The 23798-nt window shown below is 42.7% G+C and overlaps 1 protein-coding gene across 2 annotated transcripts in view; it reads left to right on the top strand.

Annotated features, from left to right (window-relative positions):
- Positions 1-23156, top strand: part of BCAS1 (brain enriched myelin associated protein 1) — a 92934-nt gene extending 69778 nt beyond the window's left edge. For both annotated transcript variants that reach the window (XM_084854177.1, XM_084854176.1), the window contains 6 exons: positions 4557-4592; positions 4889-5110; positions 8015-8173; positions 9818-9883; positions 13081-13335; positions 19945-23156. In XM_084854177.1, coding sequence (XP_084710303.1) covers positions 4557-4592; positions 4889-5110; positions 8015-8173; positions 9818-9883; positions 13081-13335; positions 19945-20019 — 813 coding nt within the window. In that variant the 3' untranslated portion in view covers positions 20020-23156. The remainder of the gene's footprint in view (positions 1-4556; positions 4593-4888; positions 5111-8014; positions 8174-9817; positions 9884-13080; positions 13336-19944) is intronic.
- Positions 23157-23798: the final 642 nt, after the last annotated feature.

The following is a 23798-nucleotide window of genomic DNA, read 5'->3' as shown; positions in this document are numbered from 1 at the left end:
TCGTCTTGCTGTAACAGTCAGGAAGTTTTTCCTGATGTTCAGGCGGAATCTGGCTTCCTGTAACTTGAGCCCATTATTCCGTGTCCTGCACTCTGGGATGATCGAGAAGAGATCCTGGCCTTCCTCTCTGTGACAACCTTTCAAGTACTTGAAGAGTGCTATCATATCTCCCCTCAGTCTTCTCTTCTCCAGGCTAAACATGCCCTGTTCTTTCAGTCTCTCCTCATAGGGCTTTGTTTCCAGTCCCCTGATCATCCTTGTTGCCCTCCTCTGAACCCTCTCCAGCTTGTCTGCATCCTCCTTAAAGTGTGGTGCCCAGAACTGGACACAGTACTCCAGATGAGGCCTAACCAGTGCTGAGTAGAGGGGAACTAGTACTTCCCGGATTTGGAAGCTATGCTTCATTAATGCAGCCCAAAATAGCATTTGGCCCAAACTGTGGAAATCTTCTCTCTTCTCTCCCAACCCACACAACTGATAGTCAGATCCTTCTGATAGCGCTTATCTCCTGTAGAGTATAAAGGGGAAAGCAGCCAACAGAACTGGTACGGATCATCTCTTTGGCAATGCAATAGGCGGATTCTCCTTGTGGAGTGACCTTGCATATGGGAGCAGAAATTTCATTCCACATTAAATACAGCAATAAAATACTTCACTAGTGTTTCTCCTCTGCACAGTGGGAAGTAAACTATTGCTTCCCTCTGCTTTGTCTCCAGACTGAGAACAGTAGTAGCTATACCATACTGTATTGGCTAAAGGAGTATGGGGGCTTCATCACATGGAGCTTTTATCCTGCTATTGAGATTGGTTACTCTCCGAAGTTTGTGGACCCTTTAGATGACGTCATTAGCAGGCTCCCGTACTAAATGACCTTTATTCCATTTTTTAAAAGATAATGAGCTATCAAATTACAGTGCTTGAGTTCCACTTCCAAAGGAAAAGCTGTAAGAGAAGAGCTAGACCACAGTGCCATCTAGCGGCTGTATAATGAAACATATGGAAGACTCAGATTAGGGGGGGGAAGGAGAAAGAAAGGGGTGGGAAGGAAGCACATGTAAAGGGAGTCTGTTGTGATCCTGTATTTAAAACGGAAATAGAAAGCCACATTTTAAATGTGGGATTTTAGGCTGGTGTAGAGATGCTCTGGATGATGCTGGTTTTGAAAAATACACTTTACTCAACTATTTCTGTCAGGAAGAGAGACATTACACTCTACTCTTCAGTTTGTCCTGTTGTCTCTTTCTAGCAGTCTTGATGAATCTCCAGCAAACTACAGCTGTATCATACAGCAGCAATTTAAAACTGAACTGTATCATAGAATCATAGAATTTTAGAGTTGGAAGAGTCCATAAAGTTCATCTAATCCAAACCCCTGCTCAGTCTTGCAACTACAACATCCCTGGCAGTTGGCCATCCAGCCTCTGCTTAAATACCACCAGCAAAGAAAAGCCCTCCACCTCTGTTCCACTGTCATAAGAACATAAGAAAATAAGAAGAGCCCTGCTGGATCAGACCAAGAGTCCATCTAGTCCAACATTCTGTTCACAGAGCGGCCAACCAGCTGCCCATGGGAAACCCACAAGCAGGACATGTGTTCCCAGCAACAGTTGTATATAGGAGTACTGCCTCTGATACTGGAGGTAGCATATAGCCATCAGGACTAATAGCCATTGATATCCTTCTTCTCCATTATTTTGTCCAATCCCTTTTTAAAGTCATCCAAATTGGTGGCCATCACTACATCTTGTGGAAAACAGCTCTTACCGTTAGGAGGATTTTCTACCGTTAGGAGGATTTAAACAGAAATGAAACACATCTCACCACAGTGGAAAAGACTATGACCAGGCAACCTGTGTGCCTGCTCAGTCTGCTGTCCAGGTGCTAACTGCTGATGGGCAACTTCAAGGCCCCTGTTCTCCCTTCTTATGGCCCTTTATGAGTGCTTCCAGATGAGGCTGTTATGGTGTTATCACCCTAGAATCATAGAATAGTAGGATTGGAAAGGGCCTATAAGACCATCGAGTCCAACCCCCTGCTCAATGCAGGAATCCAAGTCAGAGCATCCCTGTCAGATGGCTGTCCAGCCTCGTCTTGAATGCCTCCAGTGTGAGAAAGCCCAACGCCTCCCTAGGTCATTGGTTCCATTGTCATAGGGCTCTAACAGTCAGGAAGTCTTTCCTGATGTTCAGCTGGAATCTGGCTTCATAGAATCATAGAATCATAGACTAGTAGGGTTGGAAGGGGCCTACAAGGCCATCGAGTCCAACCCCCTGCTCAATGCAGGAATCCAAGTCACAGCATCCCTGACAGATGGCTGTCCAGCCTCGTCTTGAATGCCTCCAGTGTGGGAGAGCCCACCACCTCCCCAGGTAATTGTTTCTATTGTCATATTGCTCTAACAGTCAGGAAGTTTTTCCTAATGTTCAGCCGGAATCTGGCTTCCTGTAACTTGAGCCCATTATTCCGTGTCCTGCACTCGAGGATGATCAAGAAGAGATCCTGGCCTTCTTCTCTGTGACAACCTTTCAAGTACTTGAAGAGTGCTATCATATCTCCCCTCAGTCTTCTCTTCTCAAGGCTAAACATGCCCAGTTCTTTCAGTCTCTCTTCATAGGGCTTTGTTTCCAGTCCTCTGATCATCTTTGTTGCCCTTCTCTGAATCCTCTCCAGTTTGTCTGCATCCTTCTTAAAGTGTGGTGCCCAGAACTGGACACAGTACTCCAGATGAGGCCTAACCAGTGCTGAGTAGAGGGGAACTAGTACTTCCCGGGATTTGGAAGCTATGCTTCTATTAATGCAGCCCAAAATAGCATTTGCCTTTTTTGCAGCCACATCACATTGTTGGCTCATTTTCAGCTTGTGATCAACAACAATTCCAAGATCTTTCTCGCTTGTAGTGTTGTTGAGCCACGTATCCCCCATCTTGTAACTGTGCATTTGGTTTCTTTTTCCTAGGTACAGAACTTGGCCTTTATCCCTATTAAATGTCATTCTGTTGTTTTCTGCCCAGCGCTCCAATCTATCCAGATCACTTTGAATTTTGTTTCTGTCTTCCAAAGTATTCGCTATCCCGCCCAATTTTGTGTCAAAATTCCTGTAACTTGAGCCCATTATTTCAAATTTTGTGTCAAAATTCCTGTAACTTGAGCCCATTATTCCATGTCCTGCACTCTGGGATGATCGGGAAGAGATCCTGGCCTTCCTCTCTGTGACAACCTTTCACAGAGGTTGACTCAGCCATGCCTTATTCACAGAAGTTTATGGGGATAAAGATATCATAATCTTATATTCATAACCATCCCATGTTTTCCAACCGCTTCTTCTGTCTTTTTCCTTAATGAACAAAATCTGTTAAGGATAAAAAGACAGATAGGACAGCAGCACAATGCCTTCTAATTGCTTCCCTCTGTCTGGAAGCACCCAACTTTAAACCAGACATGGGCCTTCAAATAGAGGACTGTCCTCTGCAAAGTAGGACACATGGCCACTGTATCACACACACACACCGGAAACACATGCATCTCATGACAGAGAGAAACGTGTGTGTTCCACTTTGAGTGTTACAAAGTGGCATGGAGAATAGCAGCTGCCAGTCAGCCATGCTTCCTGTTGTCCTAGTATCTCATAACATCAGTGGTGGGGGAGATCACGATGTCCTACTTCAAGTATTAAAGAAAACATGGAGAAGACGAAGCACCAGTGACTTATGCTTCCTGTCCTCCTCGCATCTCAAATCGTCTGAAACCAGCCCCGTTTTCTTTTCCCTTCCCAAGGTAACATTGTTATTCAGGTCTCCATGTTAAATACTAATTTCAATCCAAAACCATTTTTTCTTTAAAAGTTTAATATCACCAAAATAACATTAATACTAATAGCTGGATTCTACTGCTTTGCTGCATAGCTTTATATGAGTAGTTCATATGTTTAAATGAGAAAATTACAGTGGAAATTATGAAACCCTGCCACATTTCAAAAATGATCACTGCCATGAGATCAGTATGGCAGAAGTGGAAAAGTTGTGAAGATCATCACCTTGAACCAATGATTGATGATCATCATCATCATCATGTGGCAGGCAACACTTTCCCACAGATTGAAGCTGCTGAAACTCACATTGGATGCAGCCAAAAGTGGATAGGGAGCAATAAAATAATTGATTTCGGTTTCCATAAGTAAAGGAATCTGGGATGCCACTGGGATGCCATATAGCCATTTTCTGACTGCTGATGCAGTGAAGTCATCATAAGAACATGAGAAGAGCCATGCTGGATCAGACCAAAGGCCCATCTGGTTCAGCATTCTGTTCCCAGAGTGGTCAACCAGATGCCTATGGGAGGCCTGAGGCAGGACATGAGTGCCACAGTATTGCCCTGCTCATATTCAACAGCAACTGATATTCAGAGGGATAGTGCCTCTGATACTAGCAGTAATATATATCCAATGATTGTGTGAACCTATCCATATTGGATCCTTGAAAGTAATCCCAGATAGCTCCTGAGAGTGTGGAATGATAATGCCCCAAATGACTTTTATGTGTGTGTTTTCCCCACTTTTAGGCAAAGAAAGATGTCCAACAGACAGCAAATACCAAAGTGAGTAACACTGTCAAAAAGCACATATGTGGGCCATGCTTTCCAGTTGCATCAATGTAACTATGAATTGGATTGCCATGCTGTTACCTTCACCCTTGCCATAACCTGTCATTTAACCCTGTGGCATGTGAAGGTGAATGTAATAATGGGTGGTCCTTTGTAAGATTCAGATGCGCGAAGTTATGTCTTTTTTCTTCCCATAGTTACTTCACGTAATACGTTTTCCCATTGGTAACACTGAAAATCTTTAAAACCTTTCTTTGGTTTTACAAATTCTTGTGTGCGTATTTTTCTAGAGTACTGAACAGCCTGAAATCACTACTGCTGTGAAATCAGAAACAAACATCCCACCATCACAGGAGAGTCCAGTAACAAAGCAGAACACAAAAGCCCCTGAACCTCCAGTACAACAGCCAGCAACAGCAGCAGTGGTTATCACCAATGAAACTCCAAAAGATATGACAAAGGAAAGATCTTCTTCTACTCCCACACCGCTAAGTAAATTCTTTTGGAAAAAGGTATGTGTGGATTCTAGATCATCCTTTTCTGTAATGGTTGCATTGAAATGAGATTTATCATTAGGAGGTGTTTTTTTTCATGTATCAAACAATTGGCTCCAGATTGTTTGAAAACTGAATGAGGTCTTAATGTTGATTGTGCCACATCAAGGCCAGATTTTTAAATGTACAGTTGCCATGACACCTCAAGAAGATTTTTCAAAAAAGATTCAATTCATTTTGGTGTATGCCAATTCAAAGTTGCTCACTGAGTAGCAGCGATGCAGAGCTAAACATAATGGTTCCTTGTTTGTCTCATATGTATATCCTGTTGTTGTTGTTCAGTCATTAAGTTGTGTCCGACTCTTCGTGACCCTACAGATACACAGATATAGATATCAGTGAACATCATTTTTAATTTTGCAAGACTTATTTACATCCAGTCACTTCAAAATTAACTCGACCAGTAAAAACAACCATCATCAGCACCAGATACACTTTCTTAGTGGTACTATTGTTATTATGGTTTTGGCAAATCATAAAATAGCCATTCAATTAGGTTGCTGGATGATTCTATATTGCACATTTTCTTTGAAGACAAGAGGTATCTGGAATTTCCCCACAGGATACAGTTGTTATCACTAGTGAAACTAAACCCACTGCACCAACATAATGTGAGAAACAAAATGTGTTTGGGCTGCAGTTGTAGCAGCAGTAGCCGCAATATAATACACTGTTTTCTTTTTGTTTGTTTTTTTTAAATGATGTCCTGGAAGACATCTTCTGCCCGTTTGAGGATACTGCTTTGGGAAGAGAACCAACTCCAGCAGCTAAATAAGTGTTGACTGCATGTCTGGGTTGGAGGACCTAATGGTATTATTACTATGGGCGATAGCAGACATCTCACTGCTAAAGCAGCTGCTTGTACAATTGCTGTGGTGAAACGCCATCAAAGATATGCCGATAAAATTTACATTTGGAGGGGATGCATTCTGACATGCACACAACATCTGTTGTTTTAAAATTATTAAAGGGCTTTCTTCGAGCAATGCATTTAATGCTTATAATATGTTTATCTAGTAGCTGTGGTTAAGTACTGGATATTATCTTTGATTGCATTATGTCTTTCCGTGTTTTTGTTGCTGCCATCTGACGTTATACTACAGGATTATTGCATTGTATTTTAAGAATAAAAATAAACATTTTTTAAAAAGACACGGTGATGATCAAATAGGTTGTTATAATGATGGATAATGGCGCTGGTTCTTTTAAAAGTTGCTCTATTGAACCATGATGGCTACCTCTGTATTATTCCTTCTGACAAACAGTCTTGTTAATCAACTTAACTGATAGAATTTCTATTAGTACTAATAACTAGGTCAAAGGCTAAATTGCTAATCACTACTTGACTCTTGAATTTAAAGGTGGAATGAAAAGTTGTGATTAAAACATGGGGCTCTGCCAAAAAGGTCAACCCCATGACAAGTTTTCTCCTATTCTTATATAACTATTTTGCAAATCTTATCCATAGTTTGACATCGCGACACTATGGGTTTTCCCAACCCTGCTCCACATACTTGGCAGTCACTGGCCATTCAGGTGTCAGCACCATGATAACCTTTACTACACACTACAATGGAGACTGGGGAGAACATGACACAAAGCTGCAATTTTGGACAGCATCCTTGAGTTTATCGTGTTACGTAGTTCCTCCCCTAGATCTAAAGTTATGGATTAGTCCACCAGATTATCTCCTTGGCATTTTATAAGCAGCATGTTGCACAAATCCACCTTTATCATGCCACTGCAGAGCAGCCAAAAGTGGATTGAGCAGTGGTGTGCACAGATAACACCAGGCACATGAATGTGAAGCTTGTCTACACATACAATGAAATCACATGGTGCAGTCTTGCTGGACTGTACCACTTCAGGCTGCAGGTGGGGGATGGCATGTTTAAATTTCCTCCATTGGAAAATAATAACAATAATAGCAACATGGTATGTAAGAGAGAGAGGTTCTAGCCTAATTTTCTATCTGACCTGCTACTTTTCTATATGCAGGGACAGGAGGTCTTTGTTTGGATATCTGTTTCAAACAGCCAGGTATATGCAGAAAGTTGCTACATACAAGTATCTCTGATTATGCCCCCAAATTTTCTTATAAGGAAGTCTAAATATCTAGTTGTGCGTCATGGCGGGGGGGAGATATATGGCATCGGGGTGAAAAACTCCAGCAGCCACTGGTGCCTAAAATGTAGCCCTGGCAACTGGCAAGAAGACAGCAAGAAACTCGTTCCTCCTTCTCCTCTGCGTGCTGCTGCATGAGAGATCCAGACACCCTTTCCTCTTATTTCCTTGATCCCTAACTGCAGCCAGCAGCCGATCTTTGGCAAAGGGGCTGAGGAATCAGGGGCTATGGTTTTCAGGTAGGCATAAGCCCTGCCATGAAATCTTGAACACAGACTTTGGCCTTATACAAAGTCAAACCATCTTGCTTGGTGCTGTCTAGTTTTACTGGCAGTAGCTCTTCAGGGTCTTTTCACCTCTGCTACCTGGGATTCTTTTGGCTGGGATGCCAGGGACTGAGCCTGACACCTTCTGCATGCAAGGCATCTGCTCTACCACTGAGCTATGGGCCCTTTCAATAAAGCATTGCATATGGGAAAAGGTGGAGGAAAAGAATCACTGTTTCTTCCTCCTTCTAAGCCTACACATGGAAAAAATCTGTCTGGCTCTTTAAATTTTGAAACAAATGTTTGTACTCCTTTAAAAGATACTATTATTATCATTATTATCATTATCATTTGCTTTATTCATATTTATTTTTTCCTGTAGGAGATTTTGAATTTCTAAAATAGGCCATCTTGTGTTGTCACAGATGAATACTTGCATTGTTTGTTAACATTTGTTACAAATAACCTGCAGACTCCAACAGATGACATAGAAGTGATAAATACCGAGAGAATTGAAGCATCTCCGGAAGTCCCAGCTAAAGATGAATCCAGAAGCCAGGAAATTGCAGAAACAAAGACCAAAGGAGATGAGAAACCTACCAAAACAAACCTGAGGAAATTCTTTAAATTGGTAAGAAGTATATATTTTTTAATTTGTATGGAAGAGATATAAAGTATGACCCAAGAGGAATTAGATAGTCATACTCCTCTGCTCAAGGAGTCATTCTTTGGTGGTGGCATATGGCTACGCAAATGCACACATGGGCTGTTTTTACACATAACACTAAGCCATGGTTTATGTTAACCATGGTTTGTTGCATTAGCCACAAATAGTCTATTGCAGTCAAGCAAACAAAAGTGTTTTCCTTATTTCTGGTTTGTTTCTCTCCTACCCATTTTGCTAGCCTTCAGAGCAGTTGCGTATTCAAGCTGCTCTTGCTGGACACCTCTGTTTCAAGGCAGACAGCAGTGCAAACAAGCCAGTTCTGGATTCAGACATCATGACAAAGCATGGTTTAAACAAGCCAGACCTCGTAAGCCCACAACAAAGCCTGGGTGCTATTTGCAGCTTAGAGATAGTTAGAAAATCATGGTTTGTTTGCAGAGATGGGTTCAGACACAACAACAAGCCACATTTCAACAAACCACACCATGGCTTAGTGTTATGTGTAAACCTAAATACCAACTGCTGTGGAGAGACAGTGGACACTTTCATGTCCTATTTGTGGACTTCCCATAAGGATCTGGCTGGCCAGGGTGGGAAGCTGGATGCTGGAGTAGACCAGCCTTTGGTCTGATCCAGCAAGGCTTTTCTTAAGACTACTTGGCTTCACCTGTTGCATTTCTCTATATTTTGGTGCAGTCCTCCATTGGTGTTCATGTTACTGCCGCAGAGATGGACACACAATCTGTAAAAGAGATTTTATTGGACCACTTGGCAGCTTAAAGCTGCATGACTTCACTGAATAACCATTGTAGGCCTCACCCAATTAACAATGGAACACACCTTCAGATACCACAGACCTCTGAGTAGCTGGAAGTATGACAAGACTCAGTGCATTGCTGATTTATGAAAAAGACAGATCTCTTAAAACCCATGGAACAAGCACTGATGTTCCTAATTTCAAGGGGTTTTGTTGTGCACTGTCCATCATTTAGAGGGCTTCCATTGTTGATAGTCAGAGCCTGAGGATGTGAGCAACATCCTTCTGATGCAACACAGAATGTCACTTAGCTGGTTTTAGTTTCATTTTCATCACCATTGAGAGCACCTATGTTTTATGTGGAAATTCAACGCCCTTCTCATGCAAAACTATCCACTTTAGTTCCTCATGGAATGCAAGCATGTGAAGCTGCCTTATACTAATTCAGTAGACAGTCTGTTTAGCCCAGCACTGTCTACTCTGATGGGTAGAAGTCTTCCCAGGTCTCAGACAACTGCCTTGGACCTTACGGCCATAAGGCTTAAATTTGGTGATTTTTCACCCACACACTGAGTCAGCTTGTCCCCAGATGGGCTCTTAATGGATATGCCTAAAGCCTGCCCTGAGAACTGTAGGAAGCCTAAAGCGGTATGCTTGATGAAGTGAGGTGTTGCCAAATTCATCCTAAAAGGACATGCTAAGGGAAGACTTCCCTGGGGAATGTTCTATACCTTGTTCACAAGTTCAAAAACAGGGGCAGAGACAAAGGGGCCTACTTTGTGTCATCCAATACTCATCTGTAATCGCCATAGGAGCACAGAAGCAAAGTATACCATCCTTTGTTATTTTAGTCAGTCAGAAGTGATGCAAGGGTAACTCCTTCAGAAGACGTAAATGGTCAAGTGCCTAATCACCAAGTAAGTGTATGGATCATTCAGTCTTCTCTTGGTGATGGGTTCATCTGAAAATCGACGTCTGGAGCTCCCCCCCTGCCGTGTTACCATAATGACAATGTCACTGATTTGTACACGACACTGTCACCTTATGTGCAATCTTTGACCTCTTGTATTTCATCCTGTCTTTGTTTCCTAATAATGTTTGCATTTTGAAGTGGCACTGTTACGTTTAAAAAAAGAAAAAAAAATCTCCTTTGGAAGCAAATCCCTGTATTCATAATCAAAACTAAAATGAATCAAGCAGAACTGCAGCCCTTGTGGTCTGGACCAATTGGCTTGAGCTTTACCATCTGTACAGTACAAGATGTGGGCCATAATAGGTAGCAGCCTTGTAATTATCATTTGTGGAAAGTGGTGACTCCTCTTTGTCTAGCATAAGGTGCAAGACACAGTCCTATTGCTGAAGTCTGACTGCGTGGGAACCATATATGAGGCATTGTGAGCTCCTTCGAAGAAGAGCCAGCAATAAGTTTTAACAAAATATCAGCTCTAAGTATGTACTGAGTAAATAGGGCACACTTATTTAATTTATGATGTTTAGTATTAAGTATTGCACAGGCTATTATCATTTCATCCAGCCAATTGTCCACTTGCATTAGCTTTTCCGGAAACCCTTAAACTGCTGGAAGCCCTTACAGGAGGACTCAGCATTAGGACTGTTCATATGCAATGTGCCCACATGCAACACTTCACAGTTGCTAAGGGAAACAGTCCCCACTCAACTTTATTTAACCTCATGGTGGTGGCAGTACAGAATGCTGAAAAAAAGGGCAGAGGTCACTGAGCATCAACAGAGGCATCAAGAAGCTGACTGTTCAGCGTGCCCTTTTGCAGGACTGGTTGTGGGACAGCCTGTTTCTCCTTTGGTGGGGCCAGCCCCTCTTTGGATGCTCTGGTCTACTCTCGCTTTTCTTAGAACTTTACCAAAATGCAGCAAACCAACGATTCAGGCATTGGGTTGATTCAGCTCTCACATCAATGAAAATCTTGCCTTCTGCAGCCCCTATAGCACCCTTTCCCAAATATGATTCAGACTACAATTCCCATCACTCCCAGCCATCATGTCCAATGGGCCAAGCAAATTAAATTTAAAATAACAATAATGTTTATATTTGATGTTAACCACTAGCTGTCTCATAAGCACTGAAAATATTACAACCTATGAGCCACCTTTTAAAGGATGTGGTTGCTTCCAGATGTCTAGCTCTGGCGTAATGTCCCAGTTATACCATGATGGCTTGAGGGGTGTGTGGGTGAATATTAATTAATTGCACTTCATAATGTGGAAGTGCACAACACGAACAGTGCCATTTGATTTCTTATTCTTTTAAAAACTGCATAGTTTGTGTGTGAATCCTTTTGATCCTCATGCCTTGCCCAGATCTTGTTCGATTTTTTTCCTCCCTCTACTATAGTGAACTGCTTTGTAATTGCTGATGCTTTCCAAAAAATAAAAAATGCAAAGGTCATGTTTTCTCCATTTGCAATTTCATGCAGAATTTTCTATGCCGTTAGACTTCCTTGACCAAATCATGGCTTGTCAATCTTCTGGTGGAGTATTGTAATTTTACATGGGGAAAATTTTGTTCTTATAACCTTTCCTTTCTGTATTTTGGTGTTATTTATCTGTTATCTTAATCTTTCAGTTCTCTTTCTTTTCTCTCTCTTCTGGTTTCATGCTTCATGGCTTAGGATGCAGACGTGGTTACTGCTTTGTCATAGAGCTGTCGTTGCATGCATGTATGTAAAAAGCTTCTTTCCCTAGGGCTGTGTCCAGATGGCAACTTCCTGGGCTCCAAACTGGATGTTGCAGCACCGAATGAGAAGTATGGGATGTATGGGATGTATCCCAGCATAGGAAGCTGCCTTATACCAAGTGAGCCCATTGTCCTATCTAACTCAGTATTGCCTCCACTGACTGGCAGCAGCTCTCCAGGGTTTCAGGCAGGATTCCTTCCTAGTTCTACCTGGAGATGCCAGGGATTGAACTTCCTAGTTCTACCTGGAGATGCCAGGGATTGAACCTGGGACCTTCTGCATACAGAGCGTGTGCTCTGCCACCTGGGGTATCTGTCGAAACCCTGGGAATACTGCAGGGAATCAGCAGTATGGAAGGCAAAGCACATTCTGTGCTTATCCCGTGCTGGTTCCTGTCAGCAGTGTGGATCGATGCTCAGTTAGCATTGGCTTAAGCATCCCACAGTACATCTCACCATAGTGTAGAAGACTGTGGCCAGGTGACCTGTGTTCCTGCCTGTTCAGTCTGCTGTTCAGGTCATAACTGTTGATGGACAACTTTCAGGTCCCAGCTCTCCCTTCTTAGGGTACTTTATCTTTAACCCAAATGGACAGTCCTCTGGCAGCCCTTCGAATAGAGGACTGTTCTCTGTAAAAGAAGACACATGGCGAACCTACATGGTTCAAATCTTTCCCCAGCCATGAACTCACTAAGGGTGCAATCCTATGCACGTTTAGACAGAAAAAAGTCCTACAACTCCCAGCATTCCCCAGCCAGCCATGCATAGGATTGCACCCTACGTGGCTTTATCTCTTAGCCTCACAACCGCATCTACAATATGGGGTTATAGTAATACTGGGTTGCTTTACAGGGTTATTGTAATTATTACTGAGATTGGACACTCTAAAGTGTGCTACAAAATGCTATTAGGGAATGCTGAATAGCACACCCCAATGCCAAAATAAAAGCCATCTGGACATGGTCCTATGTCAAATATCTTTCCTCCTTTTTATCATGCAAGAAGAAATATAAAACTAGAGAGATGCGTAAAAGAAAATTAAAAAAAGAAATGCTTTGCAGAAAACCAATTCTACCGTTTTCATTCACACGAGTAACCCTACAATTGTAGAAAAGGCAACTCTTGTGTGTAAGGCTGGCAGACTGAACTACCTGTTAATATGCTGTGCAGCCCGATCCTATGCAAGTTTACTGAAAAGTAAGCCCTTCAGTGGCACTTATTCCCTAATAAGTGTGCATAGGATTGCAGCCTCTAATCTACTGGGTAAATGGTTTTTTTCCTGCTATTTGGCTTGCAGGGAAGGAAACTTTAATTTGACTAAACTAAGGAACCTCCTGCCAAATCAAATGCATTTCTTATTTTAAACAAAAAAGAAATAACTGATGTTTGAAACTGCTTTAGACACTGGACTTCACAGACAGGCCCTTGACCCAGACTGAAAACAAAGAACCTGTGGGTGAGAAGACTCAAGAGAGCTCAACAGAGAAGCTGAACGTGCAGAAAGGAAACCAACAGGAAGCCAAAGACCAGCAAGATTCCAGGGAGCAAGAAACAGCCGAGACAGACTCCCTTCAGAATGGAGGGGATGCCGTGAAGGAAAACACTCCCAAGAGGACAGAGAAGAGGCAGTCATTTGGCGGGTTTTTTAAGGGCCTTGTACGTTACCTTTCATCTTTCTTTCATCTACCTCATGTAGCCGCCATCCTTGGAAGCATTCTTGTGTGATCAGAGTGGGGTTTCCAGGGCTCAGAATCTGTTCCCAGGGCTTAGTTCTATGCCAGAAATGGTAAATTGGGATCTTCATGCATTTGATTGCATTCAAGAGCTGGCATGGTTTTAGGCAGCCCTGGGCACGCTGGCTTCTGCCCTCTGGCGCCCCTCCAGTAAGCTTACCAGGAGGTGGGTAACAGTGTTGACAGGTGATGGCACTCAACCCAGTGTGAAGAAGAAACATGCTGGGCAACGGAGCTTCAGCTGCTGACACCATTTTCATTTCCCAGAATGCCTCTGGGCCTTGATGTAGCAATTAAGATAGTAGAGGCTGTGTCCTTACCCAGTTCTTCTCTTTGCAGCATGGGGCACAGCTGAGTTGTTGCCTTAAAGATTTTTTTTTTAAAGAAGGAAAGTTAGCAACCAGTGTCAGCCATAGTGACTGCTCTGTGCTAGGTGCCAGCACCAGGTCTAGTAAGAAAGAGCAATCTCCCAGGAAGTCTGGACAGGAAACATTTTAAAAAAATGAGTCTTGTGGCATAGACTTTGGCAGATTAGAACCCACTGCAGGGGCAAGTGGGTGGCAGTGCACAAAAAGCCATAGCAAATCTCTTAAAGCTTTTCTATATGTGGCTGTTAACTCGCTATATCTACTTTCAGTTTTGTTGCAGAATTGAGATCCAGGCACTACATAATGAGCCTTTCCTTTTCTGCTTTTCCACTGCATACCCTGTAGGTGGCACTGTGGTATAGCAGAATAGCACAATTACATAAGTAGAAAAGGCATTTTCTTTTGCTTTCACAAATAATACTGCATCTTTTCTGCTCTTAAAAAAACTCACCAGAAGTGCTGTTTAAAAACAGAAGCAAAAAGGGAGGGTCACAAAGTCATATAAAGAACCATGAGTAGGGAGTGATGAGTGCGCAATAAATGCCTTGTGTAGAACAGCTATTAGTCTTTAAAGTGTCACAAACCTATTCTTTTTGTAACAGGCTAACAGCCAAACTAGGTGTGACATGAAGCATGTGATTGGCCTTTACATGCTTAGGTTTTGTTTACTAAATAGCACCAGCTAGGCGGGGGGGGGGGATCCAGACTGAGACCACAATATGTGGGTCTCAAATTTAACCCTTTGCCCCTGCCATGGCCCTGATCCGGATCATCCCCTTCTCTGCAGCTGCTGTAAACAGAGACAAGACATGCAAGGGCCAATCACATGCTGAATGCCACATCTAGTTTGACTCTCACAGGGCCCTTCTGGCATTTCACATGCTTCTACAAAGTATCTAGAAATATAGGGCTGGATGTATCTATTCTACAAGTGATTCTGCACGTGTGGAACATAACATAACCTTTAGCTAGGTGACTTTGGCCCAGCATGAACAAAGCTAGAATAATAGATGAGCCAGTTTAACTGCCTAATTTCACTGAAACCCAAAGATCTATTTCGGAAGCAGTTGTCATACGCTGAAACTGACAGAACTGCATAAGTGACAACCCTTTTTGTCTCCACTAGAAGGGGACAGTGCAAGTCATTATTTGTGGGGGGGGGGGCGGGGAAAAAGAGAGAGAAGGAATGCACCCTTCTTTCACAACTGAGGTCTGATTTTCACTTTTGCAGAAAGAGGCTTCCATTTTTCTGATTTTCACTTTTGCGGAACTCTAGTTTGGATACCTGTTTACAAAATAAATGAACCTCTAGACAAATGGGAAAGTCAGCAGGTACACATCCTTTCTGAATCACCAACTATTTTAAAGAGACAGTGCAAATTTTACATGTATGCATTGTCTACACATTGGACAAGAGGCATATGCATTTACAGCTGAAATTAAATACATACTCAGTTCTTTCCTCCCTCCCTACAAGTAAAGCAGTCTCAGAAGCTGAGATCAAGCAGGGGAGAGAGGGTGCTTAATTTTATTTATTTATTGCATTTTTATCCCACCTTTTTTCCCTCTTGCAAGGTACCCAAGGTGGTGTCCTCCTCCCCCATTTTATCCTCACAACAACAACCCTGTGAGGTAGGCTGGGCTGAGAGTCTGTGATAGGCCCGAAGTCACCCAGTGAGCTTCCATGGCCGAGTGGGGACTAGAACCCGGATCTCCCGACTCCCAGTCCAACACTCTCGCCACTATACCACGCTGGCTCTTTCCTTCTCTCTTATTTGTCTACTCAAAATTACCCCTGTGGAGGGAAAGACCAGTATCGAAAGCAGTGTTCAAAATGCACGGTGATATTTGGTCCTAAACCACTCCAGGTGGTATTTGAGGCCTTGAGCTTTAAGGACTTCCCATTTTACAAGCGGTACTCTTCTAATTCACAAGACCGGGGCAGGGGGCTTTCTCAGCAGGCTGGTCCTTGAAGGTTGTTTTCTTCCCCAAATGCTAGAAATTCATCTCAGTGCTATAGATGAGCAACAGGGCAGGGAGGAAATCCTCCACTCACATAGGTGGATTGTATTTTATTTTGTGGGAATTTCACATCCACAGTTGACTCTTCATCTTCTCACACCTTCGTTAGTTCTCATTTCCTGAAAAGATGTGGGAGGCCAGAAAGCATGAGTGTGTGTCTTAGGTGTGGGACTGTGGTTATTGCAGGTGAGCCTGTGTTCTAGGCACCATTTTCTATTGACTCAAAAGTGCAGTTGTATGCTGGAGTGATCTTCTTTGAACCAAGGTTTGCAAAATTGGTGGCCTAGAAAAGAAAAGAAAAGAAAAGAAAGAAAAGGTGAGGGAGAACGACTATGTAACTGCAGAAAACAACTGCCACTTTCAAAAAAAAAAAAGGCCTCCTGGTTTGAGACGCCTAATGGATTCACGGAATTCACGGAATTCACATGGACCCTGCTAATTTTTTTAATTATTATTATTTTTATTTATTTCATTTCTATACCGCCCAATAGCCAAAGCTCTCTGGGCGGTTCACAAAAATTAAAACCCAGCGCTAACACCAATTGGGCCTTCCCTCCTCAGGGCCAAACTAGACATTACAACAATATGCTCCCCATCTACTTCTTAATTGCCCATAGGTAAGCCTGAGGGGTGCCAATCTCGATCAGGACTACAACACACGAGGTTTAATTTTAATTTTTTAAAAACCTCCACTGACACCAATGGAGGGTTGTTTCTTTTCCATTTATAAACTCTCATATTGGTAGGGGCAAATATCAGGAACAGAGCAGGCGGGGAAGGGTTAATCTTCTCCCTCCCAGTCTGCAGTAGTCCCAATACAGATCAGGCCCTCCCTGTGCTTATATGTGAGTAATCAAAAAGTAGAGGGGCAGCTGCACGTTACATCTTTAACGTAGTGTGTAGTTTGGCCCTCAGTCTGCTCTGGTGGGAGGAGGTGAGCCTGAGCAAAAGGCTGAGAAGAGTGCCTCAGTTGCCCCTGATTCCTCCACCTCTTCTAGAGAATGGCAGTTGATGCATTGCTGTGGCTAAGCTTGTTGTGATTTATTTAACACTAGTAAAATGGCAGGTGAAGTCCATGTGGAGGCAGGGCCCATATACTAGAGAGGGCATGGGGAGCAGAATATCTCTTCATAATACATTTGTTTCCCCGTTAGGATCTCTGCGTGCTGGACCATCCAGGACAGAAGGCAGCAATGTCCCTATAGGAGGCTGCCATTGACTTCTATGAGATACCACTGGGGTGTAGGCTGAATCTGCTCCTTTCCCCCCAAGCCATTGAGAAAGAAGCCTGCAGGAATGTAGGGTCATTTTAATTTCCTGTAATGCCCTTGAGTGCTATTGCATCAAAGGACATGATGTTTAATCAAAATGCACACCTCAACTCTGGCTTGAGCTTTTACAGGGTACTGAAAGGTTCATTGCCTTTAAATGACCTCTTATCTCTGATCAGTGTTCAGAGATAAGAGCAAAAGAAGCTTGCAGGCCAGATGGGGAACCCCCCTGGGGGTTGCATCCAGCCTGTAGGCCAGATGGTTACTATCCCTGCACTAGAATGACAAAGACCTGGTTCACACGATGAGCCACAGCACGTGCTGGGAACATGTGGCTGCCATTATGAATATGCAAACCGCAATGCAGTGTGTCATCCGAACCTGTCCACCATGGGTTGCTCGAGGGTTAAACAACCCTAGCATAACCCACAGTTTGAGATAGAGTTATGTCAGGGTTTTTTAATCCTTGAATAACCCATGGTGGCTGGGTTCAAACAACACGCCGCAACCAGATTGGGGGTTGCATATTCATAATGGTGGCCACCCACATCGCAGCTGATCATGGGTTAAACAACCCATGGTGAGCCCAGCGTGCCATGCAAACCGGCCCAAAATGTTGGGAACTGAGACAGACAGCATGTGTGACACTGACATTGTCTGTGTTCACACCTTAAGCTGCACCCCTGCCTGCTGCCACCGCCACACAAGTCATGTCCTCACCTAGCTTTAAATAAAAAACACTCTTTCTTGCCACTGCGCCACCGGGGTTTGTGCTACCACTGCTGCTGCCACCACGGTAAATTCAGCAGCGGGGGCGGGGTCGCAAAAAAGGCCAAGCAGGCTACATGTGAACAGCCAAGCGAAAACAAAAAAGTCAGTGTAAATCAATACACTTCGGTTTATCCATAGTGGGGGGGCAGGGAATCTAGCTCAAAGTGCGGGAGCTTTTGGACCTAATCTTTGAGCTCCCAAAGCCCACCTTGAACCCCTTCCAAGGCTTTTCTCTCAGCACCTTTGCTACAACACTGGCAGTAACCGCTCTTTGGGCCTTTAGCAACTCCTTGTTGCCAGTTGCCATATTTTAATGTCACCAACAGCACTAAAGAACAAGTACTGGAAGGGTGGGAAAATTAACATCTTTTTGTAGCAGAAAGACAGATTACTATAAAATGGAATAAAAAATAATAATATAGGCCACCCATAAGAAAACCATAGCCCCTGGTCAAACCAGGAAACCAGGGAGGCCTGGGCTTAACTGGGACCCATGCTTCCCAGCAGCAGCTGAGGTACGTCTCTTCTGTTCTGTTTGAACTGCTGCAGTATGGCATAAAGTATCCTGCTCACTTCAGCGTGTTTCCATCCAAAATCATGAAATATTTTTACTGCTGAAATTACAGCCGGAGGAACCTTGGTACTGTTTAGGAAGGAAACATACCCTGGGTTGTGAATCTGACTGCATGGTTTAGAATTTCTGTTCAGCACTTTTGATCTCACTTCTTTTTCCCTTCCAATCTTCTTTTCCTATATGTGTCTTTTTAGATTGTGAGCCTTTGGGCAGGGCCCTTTCTGTTTACTTTTTAATTGTAAATCACTTGGGTAACGGGCAGTATATAAATCAAGAGTGTTGAACCAAAGCCCAAATCTAGCCCTCCTAGACTCTGGCTCTCTGGGGTTTCCCAAATGGCCACACCCCCTTCCCTGTCCCCACCCCCTTCCCCACAACCACCAATTGTTTGGTGGTTTCCCGGGTCTTGCACAATTTTATTCCCATTCTACAAGGTTGGGATGCCTCTCCTAAAGCTTCCTTACTTACTGGCACTAAGAGATTTCAGCTAAAGTATGCTGCTGTCTTTGGTATTTTGGGCCCATGCTTAATGTGGCCCCTGAGAGCTTCCCTGAAATGTTGACCCTGGGGCTGAAAGAGGTTCGACACCCCTGAGAAAATAAATGAACAATGATAATGAGGTCTATACTTGAAACGCTTTTAGCACATTTCATCCAACTCCCTGCCATAAGGGAAACTAAAGGAAAAGAAACAGCTTCCTGGAACCTCTTAGGAACCAATAGTAACTTATCTTTTCCTTTAATATTCCTTGGAGGCTTAAACAAACAGTACCGGTGGGATTTTAACAGTATTCTTAAATGCGGGGGGGTTGGTGTCTTAGAATGGGAGAAATGATAGTTGATTAACCTCTTCCAGCCCAGCAGCAGACATAAATCCCTATAATGTACAGGCTTTCTGGAGGAAAAATTCAGACAGCAAAAAGGTTATATTGTATGAATGATGTGAAATGAACAAGGAAATGCCCTGTGCCACTTCTGAGGTCAAGGAATGTATTGCGACATAAGCTTTCAAATGCTATGGCCAGGGCTGTATGTATTTTGTGATTTTGCAAAAGTGCAGAAGGTGCTATGGGATGCAGAATCCCAGCTTTAATTAAAAAAAAACAACACCCAAGTTTCTAGTCCTCATGCCTGCAAAGCTAAGCTTGAAAACAATGCCTGAATCAGAGAGGTGCTGAATACAGACCATTTCCAGTGGTCTGAATGTGAGGCTTCAAAATCCTTGCTCCCCCCCATAATAGCTAGTAAGAACAAAGTGTGCAAAATCAGGCCGGTTTACAAATTTTATATAAGCTGCAGCTTTTCTTGACACAGAATGTGGTTGACATTGGCTCAGAAATATTATTTTTGAGTAAAATTTACATACAGCCCTGGCTACAGCCTATTCCATCATTTGCATAAAGTGGCCTACAAACCTAGTAGGAACATTAATTTTAAAAATGCCTGCCCTAGGCTTTCACATAATACACTCCGAGCAGCTTCAGCAATATCTATACATTTCTCTTTATGTTTTTTCCCTTTCAACAGAGCCCCAAACGGATGCTTGATGCTGAAGTGCAAACAGATCCAGTGTCTATTGTGTCTACTGTGAAACCCAAGTAATGAATACTCTGAAGCAACTGAAGAATCATCGGATCCCCATCATTTCCTCCCTTGCATTAAACAAATAATGACTTGGTTCATCCCTCCTATGCCCCCTTCCACTTTACATGGCTATTGCCAAATAAGTGCTACTCATAAGGCAAAGACTGATGCACATTTTGAAATGCTATCATTTTCAGAATATTTTCTTCTAAAGGTTAGTAAATTACTAAAGAGGACCAAGAAACAAGTTGGCCAACCATTAGAACTGGAGAAAGGCCTATGACTGGGATGGCTAGGTGAATAGGAAAGGAAAAGCCAAGAAAGTAGGACCAGTGGCGAAAGCGCATCACCTGTGTGGCCACCAAAAAACTCACCTCGACATGAAATCCCCACCCCATCTTTGTTAAAAGGCCATCAACATGTTAAGGTGGTGACATCTCAGGGCCAGCCCTACCATTAGGCAGTGAGGTAGTCACCTCAGGTGGCAGATGCTGGCAGGTGGCAGCAAGGTGTTGGAGAAGAGAGCTGTGTGTGCTATGCAGCCTGCCCTGCACTCTTCAGGTGCAGTGAGGATGATTCCTTATCCCCAGCATTGAAGTAAGATTCAGCTGTTGAATCCTGGCTACTTTATGTGGAATGGAGGTGGTGGCACCATCTTGTTCTTTGCCTCAAGCAGCAAAATGTCTTGGGCCAGTCCTGCCACATTTGGCCCTGCCCCATGCCCCATACCTCTGTGGCCTCCCTGAACAATAACAGAGATCTCTGGTTAGCGGATCTCAATGCACACGCCTTTAGGTAGGGCTGAGCCAACCAGACTGGTCCATTTCAGATCCAGTTTGGAAAAGAAGCAAAGTTCTGAGCTATAACCCAAACCAGAATAAGGATCTTAATCCAAGCTGGCTGAATTTAATACACCCAGTTTGTATGTTCATAATTTGTATATTCCTTGGTAATTTACAATATGCAAACTATGTTTCCCAAGTGCATGCAATGCATATGCATGCACTGAATTCTCAGTGCATGCAAAAACATGCAGTGAGCTAGCGGATATAGTCCACTGATTTTCTACTTGTTAACAATCCTTACAGTGCATCATGCCCTTTTAATCTGGACTGATTAATCTAGAATAACAATGAGTAAGCAGCAGTGTTGCAGAATCAGTTGAGGGGCGTGGATGCTTTCCTTGCCATAGGTATGGGGATAGTACAGGCTGAGTTGAGGGACAGTGTCTAGGTCATGGGGTTCACAGCATGAGGTTTGCAACGGTCAACAAAACTAAACTGAAGATTATAAATCTACCCACTCTCCCACCTATGAACATGTGGAAGTTATACTGTGTCAGACCATTGGTCCATCTAGCTCACTACTGCCTGCTCTGACAGGTAGGAGCCCTCCAGGTTTTGTAGATATATGATACAATAGTCAGAAGACGGAAAACCATTTCTGAAAAGACAGTCATCTTACATTTTTCTGTTGCCCAGAGGAGACATAACACTTAACCCTGGTAAGCATTTGTTGCCTTAACCCTGGTTAAGATCCTTTGATATAAGCCCTGCAAACAGTGGATGGCCCAGTTCAGACAGTCATTCCAGGCTTCATAAACTATGGTTTATAAAGTCAGGAACTAGTGTTGGGGCCAAGTACTCATCCCCTCCCCTCCCTCCCTCCCTCCTCCTCCTCCTCCTCCTGTGTGCTGCTTTGTTTCAGCCTTGAATTAAGATTAAAAGCTCTGGCTTAATGTCAGTTAATAAGACAGGATAATTACCCAGAAAGGACACGCTGAGGCAGTGCACAAGGCAGGGGGGTGGGAGGGAGCACTCAGCCCTGACTCTCATTCCTGGCTTCATAGGTCCATGACTTATGAAGCCTGGAACAATCATCCAAACTGGGCCAATGTATCTAAGGGAAACTGGTCACCACCTTGCAAGTGGGGAAACTGCCTTAACCATCACTTCCCTAATGCAGATGCAGTGCTTAACCATGGCTAATGCAAACTATGGTTTGCAAACACATTTAAAACCATGTGTCATAAGCTAAATCTTAAGAATAGTTTAATCAAATATGGTGTAAAGCCATAGATACAGCACTTACCCATGGTTAAGAAAAGCAAACCATGGTTTAAGTGTTTTGTCTGCATAGACTAATGTAGGAAAAGGATGTGATCACTCTAACCTCCAAGGAAAGAAATCATCCTAAGGCTGCAGCACTAAACAAAACACACTTACTCAGGAGTAAGATCCATTGAACACAGTGGGACTTACTTCTGAGTAACATGCCTAAGATTGCCCTGTACTATAAGAAGGGTGAAGTTAAAATAATTATGGTTAGATGCATGTGACAAGAGGGGTTCTTTTTTGCGTGGCAGCATTATACAGAGGGGAAAGAATACGAATAAGCTTTAGAACATCCATTGAAATCATCTTTTTGATAAACTGTACATTTAAACAGTTTTTAAAAATAAAAAAGCCACCACTGTTGTTCTCAGTTATAAGTACCAAGGGCATAGAGTCATAAACTTTTAAGGGTCTGCTTCAAATTGATTTTCAACTTATTAATATTATTGAAAAGGCTGAAATGTACAGGTCTCACTAATTCTCATGTATTTCTGCGTGGATGCAATAAAATGGAAGAAATTAACTTTTAAAAATAAAGTAATCAAAGTATTAACAAGAATGGAACACAAGGGGGCAGACCTGGAGCCCTTTATATTACTAACTCGAAAGATGTATTTTACTTTTGTGTTATTAATATTTTTTCTGTCTTTAAGGGGGGACCTTCAGTTTTAAATACTTTTTAAAAAAAGTTTATGCCTGTCATTAAACCTAATTTCTTTTTAAAAACAACAACAGATTATAAGACTGGACATTATTCTCCATACTTTATGATATGCAAATCCTATGATACACAAGTTTAATAGCATTTATAGAAAATTCAGATATATACATTATTGTAGAAGTGAGGAAGAATAAGACTAATATTATAATTTAAACTAGCATCTGAATTCTAGATAGTTGTATATTTTGATTTCCTTCTGATTCAATAAACATTCTTTAAGAAAATCCATTTACATTTTCAGTCTTTTAATTGAAAATTGATATTCATTGTTATTGTTTTTTAATGTCTAGCAAGCACTTGATTAAAGAACACAATTATACAAGAAACAGCATCTTACGGGCTATTTATATCAATTATACCTAAATCAGTTTTTGTACATCCCATGTCCAAACTGAATGGGGGGAAAACATATCACAAGGGGCGTGCACTGACCACAAGATTCAGTTTGGAGACCAATTCAGAAAACAGCCCAATTCAGCTCAGACCAATTCAGAGGCCACGTACTTCAGCTCGGGTCGGACTCTGACTTAAGAAAATCCAATTTCCGTGCCTTCCATTGCTATTAGAAATAAACAAATGGCTATAGCTTCTTTTCTTTTCATCAGAATCAGATGAAATCTGCAGGCCTAATAGCCCATTGTGGGGGGATTATGCCTGCCAAATATCAGAAAACCAGGTGCCGGATTTTTGTGTTACATACCTTTACATTTTGATTTATTGATTTTTTTAAGGTAACTGCTGATAACCTTTTTATTTCCTTGCCGAATTGGATGAAATTTGGAGGGATAGTTGCCTCTTCCAAGGGAATCAAGCATGCCAAGTTTCACATGAATAGGTGCAGGCTGCTTTGTGAAAGGGCAACTTTTACAACAGGGTGGGCAACTTCTGGGTTTTGTTGGTCCATATTCTCCTTGCCACCACCCTACGCAACCCTGTGGGAGCTGCAACCATCCTCTGCCTTT

The sequence above is a fragment of the Heloderma suspectum genome, chromosome 4 (assembly GCF_057233095.1).
Source record: "Heloderma suspectum isolate Gila_16-S chromosome 4, 16-S_ref, whole genome shotgun sequence".
NCBI classification, from domain to species: Eukaryota; Metazoa; Chordata; class Lepidosauria; order Squamata; family Helodermatidae; genus Heloderma; species Heloderma suspectum.
The sequence above is the reverse complement of the archived record's forward strand: the minus strand, read 5'-3'. Positions and strand labels throughout refer to the sequence as shown.